General features: G+C 38.0%; 1 protein-coding gene across 3 annotated transcripts; it reads right to left on the bottom strand.

The window, feature by feature from the left end:
• Positions 1 to 414: 414 nt before the first annotated feature.
• Positions 415 to 12,055, bottom strand: LOC136266020 (caspase-8-like). Of its 3 annotated transcripts, none has more exons than XM_066060977.1 (6): positions 7,786 to 8,455; positions 5,496 to 5,577; positions 5,175 to 5,351; positions 2,444 to 2,605; positions 1,834 to 2,328; positions 415 to 1,719 (listed from the first exon to the last, which is right to left on the bottom strand). In XM_066060977.1, the coding sequence occupies exons 2-6, from the start codon at positions 5,515 to 5,517 to the stop codon at positions 554 to 556; spliced, it is 2,022 nt and encodes a 673-aa protein (XP_065917049.1). In that variant the 5' UTR covers positions 5,518 to 5,577; positions 7,786 to 8,455; the 3' UTR covers positions 415 to 553. The 3 variants fall into 3 exon arrangements, with proteins under 3 accessions (XP_065917049.1, XP_065917047.1, XP_065917050.1); XM_066060975.1 differs by having other exon boundaries at positions 5,496 to 5,600; positions 7,786 to 8,454; XM_066060978.1 differs by lacking the exons at positions 415 to 1,719; positions 1,834 to 2,328; positions 2,444 to 2,605; positions 5,175 to 5,351; positions 5,496 to 5,577 and adding exons at positions 5,703 to 6,327; positions 9,790 to 10,230; positions 11,332 to 11,511; positions 11,900 to 12,055 and having other exon boundaries at positions 7,786 to 9,669.
• Positions 12,056 to 14,544: the final 2,489 nt, after the last annotated feature.

Raw genomic sequence — 14,544 nt, forward strand, 5'->3', positions numbered from 1 at the left:
TCGGCCATTATGTAAATTTTGATATCAGCTAATCAGCAAAATCTCTATACAGTTCAAATCACTATAACACTATTACAGTGATTTGAACTGTATAAGCGATTACATCAGGCATGTGACTGTGCTGTGGTAATCATCTGATCTCAGCAGAGGTAGAGGACATGTACATGTGGCCACTAGCTATAGGTAAAAACCATATGCAATAAATAAAAATACTACCAGTTTCAAACATATGACAGCTATTAATAATTTTCAGTAACCTGACAAAACTGCACAAAATTCTGTATAAACAGTTCTGAAACTGCCAGTCAACATACATAGCTACTAACTACAGTTCTTAATTGAACCTGTATTGTAAGGGAACTTATTTAATCACATTGCAATTAGTACCTGTATCCACCCCACCCATATGCGAGATAAGTTGCTTATTTATATACACACTTGAAAGATATATACAGTATGTGTGTGCATACAATAACATTGCAAACCAGATGTGGTAATTTTAATTAAAGTACAAACATGAAATACAAAATGAAAAATTTATTTTTGCAAATTGTTAACAATTTCCGAAGAACAAAACCTTCTTGCGAAGCTGAGAAACAGGGACAGGACATTGCTTGTAGCCTTCCTTAGTATAGGCTTCTGACACTTTGTTGGTAACCATGGTTAACATACTGAGGAGATCTTGCTGTGGAGCATTGTCCACAAGAACTTCACACAAACTGGAAATGTACCAGGAACCATATTCACGGCTTCTCCATGAGGCATACCCTGGTGGAGTAGCATAACCAAAAAAGAAATCAGCTTCACTTGGTAGAGAATTTTTAATCTTGTCTGGCCCATCTTTCTGTTCATAAACTCTTTCATCTTTGTTATCTCCTCGACAGGCTTGGATAAAGAACAGCTTTGGTTTGCCTACTAGTGTTGGGCAGAAGTTGTCTTTAAACAGTTTAACAATATCATTAAACTTTACCAGTTCCCCATCTGTACCATACACACCATCAAGGTAGCCATGACTGAGGATACAACACACAAAACTGTCATAATTCTCATGACTCTGCAGAGCAACCTGCATTAGTTCACGAGTAAACTCTGAGGCTTTGAGGTTCTTCAAGACTTGCACCTTATAACCAAGGTATTCCCAAGTGACACAGAGATTATTTTCATCAACCAATGACCCTTCACGGTTTGGTAACGCTTTTTCAACATGATGTGTGAAGGAAAACTCGTAATTGTTGACAATTAATGCAATACCATGTGGGTGTTTGCACATTGGATACCTCTCTGCTACTGGACCCGACTTGCCTTGCAATTGAGCACATAATTTCTCAATCTGTGCCAAATAATGTTTGTGTATTTGCTTTTGATTGTTCACTTGTTGTTGTGACATCTCTCTCTCAGTGTTCAGTTCACTCCGTATTTGCTGCAATGATTGTTGCAACTGATCATTCTTCTTTGAAAGAACACAGATTTCATTATTACTAATTGTCAATTTCATATGCAGCTCTTTGTTCTGCTGGAATAGTTGTTCACTACTACTATGAGTATGCATCGCTCCATTGTGAAAAATAAGATTGTCAGTCTGCAAAGATTGTTGTGATTTGAATTCTTCATCACCTTCTTCTTGAGTTGGGTAGGAACACTCCTGCTGATGATCGCTGGTGTTAATCTGCTCTGGATGGGTGTATTGGACTGGATCGTGTTGGGGTAGTTGTGATTGGGCTGGTATTAAAAAGTATTTTTGGTTATATATAATAGTACATGCCTGCATAAGTACAGCACTCACCCACAACATGTAGTTAATTTGGTTTACATAAAGATAACATATACACTTACTTTTATCATGATATTCCGGATTAAACGGTGGTGGGCGTGACCCTACAGATGATGACGGATGTGGTCCTACATTAGTTGGTGATGGGTTGAATTTTAATTGTGATGATTGTGGGAGTGGCTCTGCCAATTGTACACTATGTGAAAAGGATGGCCCTCTTAAATGATTGTTATTGTATTCATCAATTAAATGGCACAAATCCATTCGATAGATGTTCTTCAAGTGATTTTGGAGGTACTCCAAATTTTCAGCAGAGATTAGCATACGCTGTTCGAAGAATTTAAACAAAACCATTCCACTGAAGTTAGCCTTGTTGCGCACAGAAGATGAATTTGCTTCTGTTGAGATAAAGCACAAGTCTTCCACTTCTTCTGTGCTTAGTGACTTTATAATTTTTCTTAGCAAATGACGATAAGCATTATCAAGTGGTGTAGTGCTTACTGTGTTGGTCTGTTGCTGTCTGATTGTACCCCAAAACTGATGAGCCTGATATACTGCTATATGAAGAGAAGTAATCGTGTAATCTTAACAGTTTCAGCTGTGTAGTGTGTGTGCGTGCGTGCGTGCATGCGTGTGCGTGCATGTGAGCATGCATGTGTGCTGGTTCCAAACCTGTTGAAGACTCTTCATGTGGAAATATCAGAGAGTGCTCATTACCAGGGACAGCATTAGATCTTCGTGGATCATCATCATACATCTGTACTGGTACAGGATAGTTTTGTTTAAGTGAACCATTTGATGAAGTCCATTGAAAGTGGCTTGGAAAGGTCTGGGCTACAAAACATACATTATATACATACCAACATTAAACATTAAATATGACAGTACACAATATGTGCTGATCCACTGAAAAATAACAAATGCCACAAATATTTGAAAAATAAACTCTAGGTATATATATATATTGAGGTAGTTACAGTACTGCTCAAATGCAACATCATCTCGTGAGTGTGCGAGCAATTAAAAAACTTGTTAATTAAAGGGCATGGTACTCGTGGATATTCATCCCAAACAAAATGGGATAAATACAAGCAAAACAGGTGCCATGCCTTTTGAATAGTGAGTTTTGTAATCGTTCACACTCTCACAAGGCAACACTGCATTGAGCGGTATTGTACTCCTAAACTTTGGTCCTGAACACATCATTATGTAGTTTACATCTTTTTGAACAATACGAAAACTGAAATGAACTATATAGTTCTATATAGAGGATCCCATTAATGTGGACACCACAAAAACAAGAACCTGTAGCTACCTGTGTAATTCAGACACTTGAGAATAAGACCCATGAAATCAGCACATGTACACTTTGATAAATAGAACATTTTGTTTGTCCCAAGATTCTGCCTACTGTAAAATTATACACCTATCAATGTCTTGCCCAACATGAACACAGATGTGGGGGATTAGTGAGGGAATTGACTTGTCCCAGGTCAGCTGAGAAAGGTTTAATATTCAATGTCCTGAGAATAGCCTCAAATTGCTTAAATACAGAAATGCATGTACTGATTAAATAAACTTCTCACACATCATTGTGTTCACACAAATTCTCGACATGGGCCCATCACACACTAATGCAAACAAAAATGGTTGTAGGGCATGTACACTCCATCATTTCTAAGACTGCTCAGGGTCATTCATTTCAGCTATTAACTAAACCTTACATTTCACCATTGTCCAAACATAGCTATCATCCATAATAAGAAAACAACTGACACACTCACACACTTGACACTTTAGAATTCATATCATTGAATGCAACAAGCCAGGCTTACTTGTGTTATAGTTGTTGTTATAGTTAACAGTCTATCAGTCACAGTGTCCATCCAGTCTGGTGTTTATCATTGCTATTTGGGACTCTTCCGTATTAGAAAATATTTAACAAATTGCGATTGGAAGTAATCAAAATAATAATAGTAGCTCTCAGTGCAGTATGGTCACGGATGGCTTGATGGATGGCCTTATTAAGATACTGAAGTAGAATAATAGAAGCCTTAGTGATAAAGAAAAAATAAACTGCCAGTGAGAAAGCAAAAAGCAGCAGTCCAAACCAGTAGTCCTGCATGGTATGTATCCAATTATAAAACTTGCGTTGTACATTATACTGAGCAAAACCACTGTCTGTCTTCATGCATCATTAAAGTGGTTTCTATTTACAGATAACCTCGAAGCGCTATGGTTAATACCTGGAAGCCACATGTGGTTCAGCTGGTAGAAGCCATGGAAGGCCGTGTAATGAATACTAAAACACAGATTAGTTGAAAAGATTGTTTTACAGTAAAAATAAAATTTCCTCGAACCTCCCTGAGTACGAGCCTGCAGGTAGCGGTTTTTTTTATACCAAAGCCAATAGCTTATTGAATTCTATAAACACACTCACATCTTTTCTTTCAAACACTGGGATTAGTGACCAGATATGTAAAAACCTGACTCAATCACACTTTTTTCAAATTCCTGTTTATTAAATATTTGTAATCTACTTAGCCAATGTATGCTCTGGCAAAGTTTCCACCTCATATGCCAAAAATTTTGGTAGTTACAGTCCTACAAAGTAGTAACAACAGAAGAATCGATTTGTACAGCAAGTATAGACAAAATATATTAAAGGCACTTACTAAAAAGGTTGTAACTTACAAGCACAGTAACACACGGAGATAAATTCCTGGGTACGTTTTTCCATGTATCTCCTTTCATCACTACATACAAAGGCGAAATTAGTGAAGAAATACTATCGTTTCAATGTTATGTAAACAAACGCCCATAACTTCGTATCCTTGTATCTACTGCAATGAAACAAAGATTTTCAAACTCCTCTTGAGCAGGCGAATATGATGATATCCAGGGTTTTATTGTTAGGCCTTTTCTTTACTAAGAACAAAGCGTTCAAAATTTTACGAAAGTACGCAAGTATCTCACCCATTGTATTCAATGCTTTATGCTGACTTATACAATTGTGTCGGAGTTTTGCAGATCTGGTCACTTTTAAGTTCTATTTCTTCTGCTATATTCCGGTAAAACTCATGTGTTGTCTTCTATACATGTGCAAGCAAGCTGTTAATAAAAGACATGTTTGAGTGATATCGCTCCAAGCCAAACATGAAGCAAAGAAGCACTTTAGTGTCACTTGGTAGCTACACCTTCCAGCATTAAAACGAAACTGTGGTCTTTTACTATTCTCGTGGTCTTTCACTGGTGGGTAATGGGAATATCATGGATTCAGCATGGAAAATAATGGGAATTAGTATTCAAATCCCAACCTCTCCCCATGGTCATAGTAGTAGGGCAAAACATTGATAAATGCATTTAATAACTGTACGAGTATACATCATTAATAGCTACATACCATGACTTGGTCCTTGTCCATACTGCAGTGCCTTAGTGCTACCTCCTTGACAAGTGTCCCTGGTACCAGCCACTAGGTGAATCACGTTGGGTGTGTAGTGGTTTTCGCTCAATTCAAGAGGGGCGGAAGGGATTGTCTCAGCACTATAACTGGAATGTGTCCCAAGCGGCCGAAAACCTGCCAGTATAGTTTTTATATTTACCACATACACATTTAGAGTAACTAAAGTTAAAATGGTCGAGTTCAAATGCTGTTCGCATACTCGGGTTTGCATCATATATGGTGAAATCACAATTAAGAATCCATACATTGTACACCTACCTGAACTCCCTTCATCGTTCATGATGATAACAACGTGATGAATCAGTCAACAGCACACAAACGAGAAGAACCTAGGCAAACCCTGTCGGGTGCACGTGATCGTAACTAGAAGGGGAAATCCCATATACGTTAAATTGTTTACCACCCGAGCGTACACGGGGGCCTCTACAAACCGTGTGGTCATTTTTAATTACTAGTACAACAATGTAACTCCAAAAATTTACACCAATTAGCTATATGTAAAAATATTCATGGGAATTGGGAATAAAAAGCTATTTGTACAACATACAACATGCAAGACAGATTACAAAAACAAATAAACTAAAAAGACGTACACATACTGGGGTAGTATAGACATAGTTACACGTACACATTAAGGCCAGGCAACTTTGATTGCTTGTTTCTCATCCACAAAAATTGGGATTTTATTCACTATTCACTGTTACCATTGTTGAGCAGTTGCAATAGATAAGATACACACATCAAAACACTATGTGCGTGTGATTAGCTACTAGCAGTAATAATGATATTCAAAGTGGTAGCTAGAGTAAAAAGTACGTGGGTAGAGATGAGAAACAACCTAGTTTGCCTGGCCTACAAAACAAAGTGAGAAACTTAAACAAGAATTAATGTTATGTGTATTATATTAGGAGAAAGGCATGTGCCTGAGTGTCCTCTTTGTAAGAACACATACTCATTATGTGTCCTCCTCCACAGAAATCTTTAGTAAAAGGTACCAAGATATATTCGCTCTGAAGGAATACCAGAAAATCAATCACATTAGATCACTAAATCTTGAAATCAAGTGCTGTAACACAGCTAATCTTCTATGCTAGAAAAAACAAAGAAAGCAGACAATGTGAACTCAATTATCATACATACATAACACATACAGTCATTACAGTTGAACCTGAACCCTCTGAATAAAGGACACTGTGCAGTAACCTCACTACAATAGTCAGTTTCTATAACCACTAGTACCGTTATTAATTTTACAGGATAACCTCAGTAAAATTACATTGGATGGTAAAGATATAGAGGTCCACTGTACACTCATAACGTAAAAAATTTGTGTGACAACTTTTACAGTTTTGAGATTACGTCTTTTTATGAAAGTGCAAACTACAATTCATAAAAGTTTTATTCGTGAAGTACATAAGTTTCAACATTTCTGGTTTTACTGCATGACGCACGTATACACACACATGGACGCATGCACACACACACACTAGAGTTGAAACAAATAAGTAGAGCTGTGACTCTTGACCAACCAGTTATTTTTATCAATTCAGTTATCAGCTATTTTTTTTCTCATAACTGGATAACCGACCCCTAATATTTTCACTCAAAATGTACGGTTTGGAAAAACTTTTCATTCTTCAACATCAATATCACACTTGCTGTAGGATTCAGCTTTACGTAAAATGACTTGTTGCAGACATGGGGCCAAGTACATTTAAAAGTACTTGAGTAAAGTATAAGTACTTTTGAATTCTCCAAGTACAAGTACAAGTACTCCAGCAGCAATCAAGAGAGTACTTAAGTAAAGTACAAGTACATTTTGCTGTAGTAAAATATACACTGTATTCAGTGTATTGTAGTATGTAAGTGTGCCTAGAGGGGTTGATACTTTCAGGTTTTTGTCAACCATTCTCTCTCTTAAACTCTTAAAATGCACTGCCTTGAACAGCAGCATTGTTTTTGTTTGCTAGAAAGCTATGACATCATTAATCGTGGCAACATGATACATAGTATGGTTGGGGAAGGCAGTAGAAGAATCGCAAGTAGTTGTAAATTGCACCTTCATACAATTTTGTTATTCTCATTGTACACCCACTGTGCACAAACTACGTACAATGTTTGCAATACTTACAAGTACTTAAAAGTACTTTAAGTACTCAAGTACATACAAGTACTTAGTGAAGTACTTGAGTATAAGTACAAGTACATGGGGGAAATTAAGAAAGTATTTAAGTAAAGTACAAGTACTTTCAAATTTGTACTTAAGTGTACTTAAGTATAAGTACTCATGTACTTGGTCCCATGTCTGATAGTTGCCTATTACTTTGGCCACTACAAGAAAAATCAACTATAATTAATTTAAGGTACACGTAGCTTAAACATTAAGTCCAGCATAAAAATTAGAGAAAATTTTGTAAAATTTATTTAACATAACCGGCAGTAATGATTCGCCCGGTAAACGGTTATGATCTGTCCAAGTTCACAGCTCTACAAATATGTGGATATGTGTTACAGACTTTGGTACTTGAATATTTAGTTTAGTACTTACATGATTTCATATTTATCAGCTCACACGATATATTTCCAGCAAGTACAATGATTTTTAACTGTAGTGTAGGATCTTTTCTGCACTCTAGTAGCTACAGACTTTAGTCATGTAATGGTAAGACTTGATGATAGTCAATAAATGAGTTTGTGTAAACACATTGTAACAATGAAAATTTTCACCAACACTGTTGGAATGAGAGGTATTAACAAGTAACACATGTACAGACACTCCTTGACTTTGTCGTATTCTTTCCTCTAAAGAACACATCTTTGTCTTCATCTTCACTCCACATTTGAACATGTGTAGTAGTACCACATATAAATGATACAAAAACTGAATGTTCGCAAAATTACAAAAATCAAACAATCAGTTTTCACAATCTAGGCAAATCAGCCAAAGCTGCTCTTCCTGGTGACAAATTAAGAACAAACAACACAACACATGATAAGTTACTCACAGGCTACATACAGCACTAACAAAATTACATACAGCACTAACAAAATTACAAAAAAAAAAAAAAAAAAACTTGACAAGGAAAACTATACATCTACTTGACAAAAGAACAAGAGGATAGATCACCACAAAGAAAACAAAAATTGAATACAAAAACAACAAATTAATGAAGTGACAAATTACGAACTACATCACAAAAAAAAACACAAAAGTAATAATCTTTAAGCAAAGGAAAATTTCATTCTGTGGACCTTGAAAAGAACCACACTTGTTTACGGAGTAGAGTTACTGGTGCAGGACACTGCTTGTATCCTTGATCAGTAAAAGCTTCCGATACTTTATAGTTAACAATGGTTAACATAGTAAGCAAGTCTCGTTGTAGGGCATGGTTATGAAGAACTTCACACAGACTAGAGATATACCAAGTTCCATGACGACGACTTCTCCACGACACATTACCTGGTGGAGTGGCATAACCAAACAAGAAATCAGCATCATTTGGTAGGGAATTACGAAATGGCTCATCTCCTTTTCCATCTTTCTCTAAGACATATCCTGGGTCTTCAGTCTCACCACGACAAGCTTGTATGAAAAACAATTTTGGTTTACCAGCTAGTGTTGGGCATTTAGTGGGTTTAAACAGACTGGCAATTTTATTAATCTTCACTAGTTTCCCATCTGCTCCAAACACACCACCAAGGTCACCATGACTGAGGATACAGCACACAAAACTGTCATAATTCTCATGACTCTGTAGGGCAACCTGCTTAAGTCGTTGGGTGAGATCTAGTGCAGAGAGGTTGCTAAGGATGCATACTTCGTAGCCGAGATATTCCATAGTGCTGCGAAGATGTTCTTCATCGGCACATGAACCAGGACGATTTGCTAATGGCTCGGAGGAACGATCAGCTGAGTGAAATTCATAGTTGTTAATAATGACAGCAATGCCGTGTGGAATCTTATTCATACTGTATTTCTCTACAGGACAAGATGCAATTAAACTTTCAATTAATCCATTTTTGTGATTAATTATGTGTCTCTGGCGATCAGTTGTGCCTTCTAGCTGCACGATTCTCGCTCCTTGACGAGCAACTAGATCTTCTTTATCCTTCAGTCTAGACTGTAAACGAGCTACTTGTTCTTTCAATTGTCTATTCAGTAGTTGTTCATCAGTCAGATACGTCACTGCTCCACATGGTGACTCAAATCCATTATCTACCCTGTTCATTACTTGTGAACGGTTGAATGTTTTGTGCATATGATGGTTGTACTCCCTTTGAGATACAATATTATCATCATCTTGTACTTGAAATGGCAGGGAATAACTGTTTTGTTCACTGAGACTACCCAGCATGGGAGCCATAGGCTGGGTTGTGTTCGCACTGGACACACAATGAACTGGATGAGGCTGAAGTTGACCATGAACTGGTGCTATGGAAAGAATGTACTATGTACAGTAAATACAATAAACATGCGATGACATGGGGATATGCCAATACCAAAAATCAAACTGTGAGCAACTACATATTTTCTTATTCAATGAATACGTACCTGATACAAACTCTGGGTTATATGGCGGAGGACGATCTTCCACAGGTATCTCACCACGTTGGAGGGAATGTATCCTAGCATTATACTGGTCAATAAGACTGCAGAGGTCCATTCTATCAATAGCATGTAACTGGTTTGTAAGGTAAATCAAATTATTTGGTGTGATGAGCATCATCTTGTGAAAGAAATCAAGCAACACTATCCCACTGAAATCTTCTCTGTTACGTATACCAGCCTTCTCTGCCTCTACTGAGACATAACACAAGCTGTTAACTTGCTCTGGATCCAATGAATCAGAAATTCTTTTTAATAGGAGGTGAAACTCACTCAGCAATTGTCCTGGCCGCTCGTTTACTCTCTGTTGCTGCTGATAGCTAGTTTCACTCATGGACAGAAAAGGCTTATTAGTAAATGGACTGACTGAGGCAGAATGAGTCACAGCTACATGAAAGACGGCAACATAATCACTGCCATGCACAAACAGTTGTTGTATGGATACATCAATACATGGATGATACTACAACTGTATACTTCATACAGGAAATTCAGCTGGAGAATATTTTGGCAAGGAAGCAATTGCAACACTTCACTAAATTGAAACCTGCCAAACCTTTTCATACAATACAAATCTGTTTAGCTAAAACTTACCATATTTCTTCTCAAAACAAAGTGTTTGCCTAACAAACTTTTTCTGCTGCTATATACAGTACAACCCTATATAAGCACACTTATACTCTACTTTGTCACATACCATTACAGGCAGTAGAGTGTATGGTCAGTCAATAAATAAATGTATGCAGCTACAGTTAAACCTGATTCTCCACATAAACTAGTACAAACATCTGCTCTTAATCGTTATCAGAAAGAAAGGAATACCTCCATATGGCAAATTTCTTGATCCGCTCCTGATTGAGAGATGCAACATGCAGTAGTAGTTTATAACATCATGTTTGTACTCAAGGGGTCAGTGAATGCATGACTGTTTATCGAAGTGTAGGAAATTTGAAATCTGGTCAAATTAAACACCACTATTTTCACACGACAACTGGTCTTTGAGTAAAATTACAAAGCTGAAATCTCAGGATTGAAACAGGAAATATGGATTGAAATATGTGACCGGGCCTGTGAAAACAGGGCATGTGGGCACAAACTACACCCCATCACTCTACAGGTCATATCTCAGTATTGGAAATGTATTTTTCCATTCTGTAACTTACATCATGATACCAATTAAATACTTACTAAGAGCTGAAAATTGCAATACCATAGCATAATGGTACAAAATGTTATGAGTGATGAAAGTGTGAAAAAGTAGGCAAAAATCATGTGCCCACATGCCCTATTATCGCAGGCCCGGTCACATATGTAGTTATGGTGTCCAATTTGAAACACTGTCATGGATTTCTGCCTTGTTTGCACTTCTCAATAAACATGATAACCTCAATAAAAACTGTCAAAAGTTTGTCTCAGTCAATCTAGTACAACCAGCTGATAGTATCACCCATACGTTGACATCAGTATACAACACAGTTGCACAATTACCTGGTCCTCCAAAATACTGCGGAGGGTATGTGAGACTGGCATTGTGTTTGATATCCCTAGTACCAGCTTCCAGGTGCATCGAGCCATATTCATCGTTGGGTGCAAGTGTGCCAAGCTCAAGAGACGTTGATGGTACTGTCCCCACACCGTGGCCAGGATAAGTGCCAACCAGTAACTGATCTAATGGAAAAGAAGTACCTGTACATGTGTATGAATCATGCTAACTGGTTTCAGTCACACATGCCCAGGTACGTACAGTAGGTTGTACCAAGAGTCCATAATAAGAGGACTCTCATCAGCACATGTTGCTGTCAGACCTTCAGTGCTGGTCACTGTAAAGCATTAATACAATACAATTATGGACTCTTGGTACAACCTACTGAGAAGAGAAGTACCATATATAATACAATTTACACATACAGTCAAACATTTAATACTCTTAAATCATAAAGTTGATCACATTTAACATCTCCTAAGACATTAAAGTTAGTTTTGGGCGTTAAAAGGAAGATGAAGCTCGTCGATTCGTTGAACATGACAAACTCGAGGACAAACTTACACTACGTACCTGGATATACACGAACAGGCTCGCCTTCACTAACAGCCATCAACTGCTCGCCATATGAAGTCATAAGGAGACCACTTAGAAGAGAAGACCATCAGAAACGAGATCAGAAAACAACTGCACTTTTGTAGTATACAGGTAGTCTCGCGTGCCAGACGGTTTGTGTGGGGGCGGAAATAAACCGTCTGGTCACTGTTGCACACTTTCCGTGAACTCACTGGCATGCAATTAATTACATCACGGCATTGTTTTGCGCCAAGGATGATGTAATAATCGTTCCAATCACCTCTGTGAGCAGACTAAGACGATAATTGTACTGGTATTGTCCTGGTGACGTATTAAAAACATTGCTGAACGTCCTCCTGTCTACAATTCCGCCGTTTCACAAATCCGTAGTGAACCATAATCGTTCTTATACCAACGCTTTTAAGAGCCCTGTACTAGGAAAACAAAGATCCTAAACCCATGGCGTTGTTAAACTTTCGAAAAAGTAATCTGTAGTCGGATTCAGTTCTTTATTACACTAAGAATTTGAATTATTAGTGTTTGTTTCGTCACAGAGTCCGCGGAGCGATCTGATTGGCTCTACCAACATTCTGGCAGTGGTCCCGGAATGTGTGCAACAGTGACCAGACGGTTTATTTGCCGCCCCCACACAAACCGTCTGGCACGCGAGACTAGTATACAGGGTGACGCAAATTAATTATAATGCGCACTATGATTTAGGTGGCCGTGGCTACACTTCTAGTCTCGTGTAATGACAATGGGAGTATTTTCCTCTCAACAAATGTAGAAAGCAAACAACATTGTCAATTCCACTCAAGTCAGTGAAAAAAATTACGATTATTAACACTTAGTTAATCAGTTATGTAATGGGGAAAGCCAAGTCTCTGCCTGGATGTCATGATTAGGCCATTATTTTTTTTTTTTATTCCCGCCTGCCACCCCCAGCACAAAAGGCATGTGTGCTGGACACAACTGAAACAACAAAAATGGGGACAATAAAAGTCCCTAGGGCCACTTACAAGGCCCAGTTCCAGGGAAGCATCAGATGATCTGTAAGAGATGGAACTGCTTCCCCGGATGCACATAGTTGCATATCTTAAAAGAGAAAAGGACAACAAACAACAAAGCCACGCAAGAGTCATGGTGTTACGTAATTCAGCTAAACGGCGATAAAAAGTGACTGCTTCCTTGCCCATACCCCCGGTTGTTCAGTGAGAATACTAAAGGAGTGAAAGATGCCAACTCCACCTCACGGACACTATCACCATACTCCCTCTTCTTCTGTTGCTCATGACATCTATATGCAGATGGAATAGAAGTATTGCGGTAGCTCTGTGCATTTGGATGAAACACCCTTATGTCAAAAAAGGCACATTAGGCCATTATTATTTTTCCCTTATTTCTCATCACTGTCCGCTTTTTAGGACCAAAGCTAATATAGCTAGATCATATGAATGCACCATTTCATATGATAGAGGAAGGCACAGTGCAGTTAGCAGCTGTAGGGGTTCAAGTCCTGTACTCTTGTTCAACTGATGTGGTTCTGTTAAATTAAAATTGATCAACCCCGGCCTGAATTGATTCCTGGAGTCATTACATAGACCATTTAGTATAGTGGTTTTTTCATGCTTTGTTGCTCCAGATAATGCCCTCCGGCCATCACTGTTTTTAATTTGTCTAACTTCCATTGACAAGGTAGTAATTCAGTTGGGCCTCCCTTTCCCTTATATGAATTGCCTCATCCTCCAGACTTTAATACTTAGTTTATTAATTCTTTAAGAGTGATTTCATCCACAAGTAGTTTCAGGGACCTTGTCTGGTTGTTTCATGCAGTAGGTCAGGGGACAGCCCTGGTATCCATAGCTCTAACTGTGCTAACGCTCAACAGTGATAAACCAACTGATAATCCAAAGAGATTATAATTAGGTGAATGTTAACTCCATGGAAGATTGGGGCCCTTATTAGAATTATCCAGCTGTAGACCTGTGTTGTATAAAAAGCAGCAACCCAAAGGAATGAATAATCTTTTCATGTATTTGCCAGATTGATGTTTGAGGGAAAGGCAAAGGGAGCCTGGGTGATGTGGTGACAATCCTTTGCTTCCCAAGCATTTTTTAGCTTTGTGGCTTGTCATCCGATTGACAAGCTTAGGCCTAGCATGTGCTATACATGTGTGAGCTGGTGAGGCAAGGCAGTTTTTACCACCTTTGCATCATGCATATATGACAATATCAATCCATCAATTTTATTTGGACAAAATCACTGCTATGAAACAAGATGTTCATCCAGACTTGTGTAATTTATAATTAGCATCCACTAAAACACTGGTTTGACACATGTCACATTGGTGGAATGAATTGCCAAACAACCTTTTCCAACTTCCCAACCACTATTTATGATCATTATTTTTCTTGTATGTGTATGGCTAGTAGTTGTAGCTTTGTAATCAGCTTGTTATGTACATGTCTTGTCTAGGTTTGTTTTTCTTTGTAGTTGTAATTGTTTTCCTTTGTTGGATTTTGTAATGTGATGTGTGTTCACTCCATGCAGTAAGGAAGAATGGCTATGCCAATTGTGAGGATAAATCAATCATCAATCAATCATAGCAGGTGTGTTGCAGCTGCATAAATGGCTGGAGTGCA

Source organism: Dysidea avara, chromosome 9 (genome assembly GCF_963678975.1).
Source record: "Dysidea avara chromosome 9, odDysAvar1.4, whole genome shotgun sequence".
NCBI classification, from domain to species: Eukaryota; Metazoa; Porifera; class Demospongiae; order Dictyoceratida; family Dysideidae; genus Dysidea; species Dysidea avara.

What these genes read in the sequence shown, in the direction of transcription:
- LOC136266020 (XM_066060977.1), bottom strand. Translation starts at nt 5,517, where the DNA reads ATGAACGATGAAGGGAGTTCAG. An exon ending in GAACGATGAAGGGAGTTCAG is followed by an intron (nt 5,352 to 5,495) that starts GTAGGTGTACAA and finishes CTATACTGGCAG; the next exon opens with GTTTTCGGCCGCTTGGGACA. An exon ending in TGGACAAGGACCAAGTCATG is followed by an intron (nt 2,606 to 5,174) that starts GTATGTAGCTAT and finishes TATGTTTTGTAG; the next exon opens with CCCAGACCTTTCCAAGCCAC.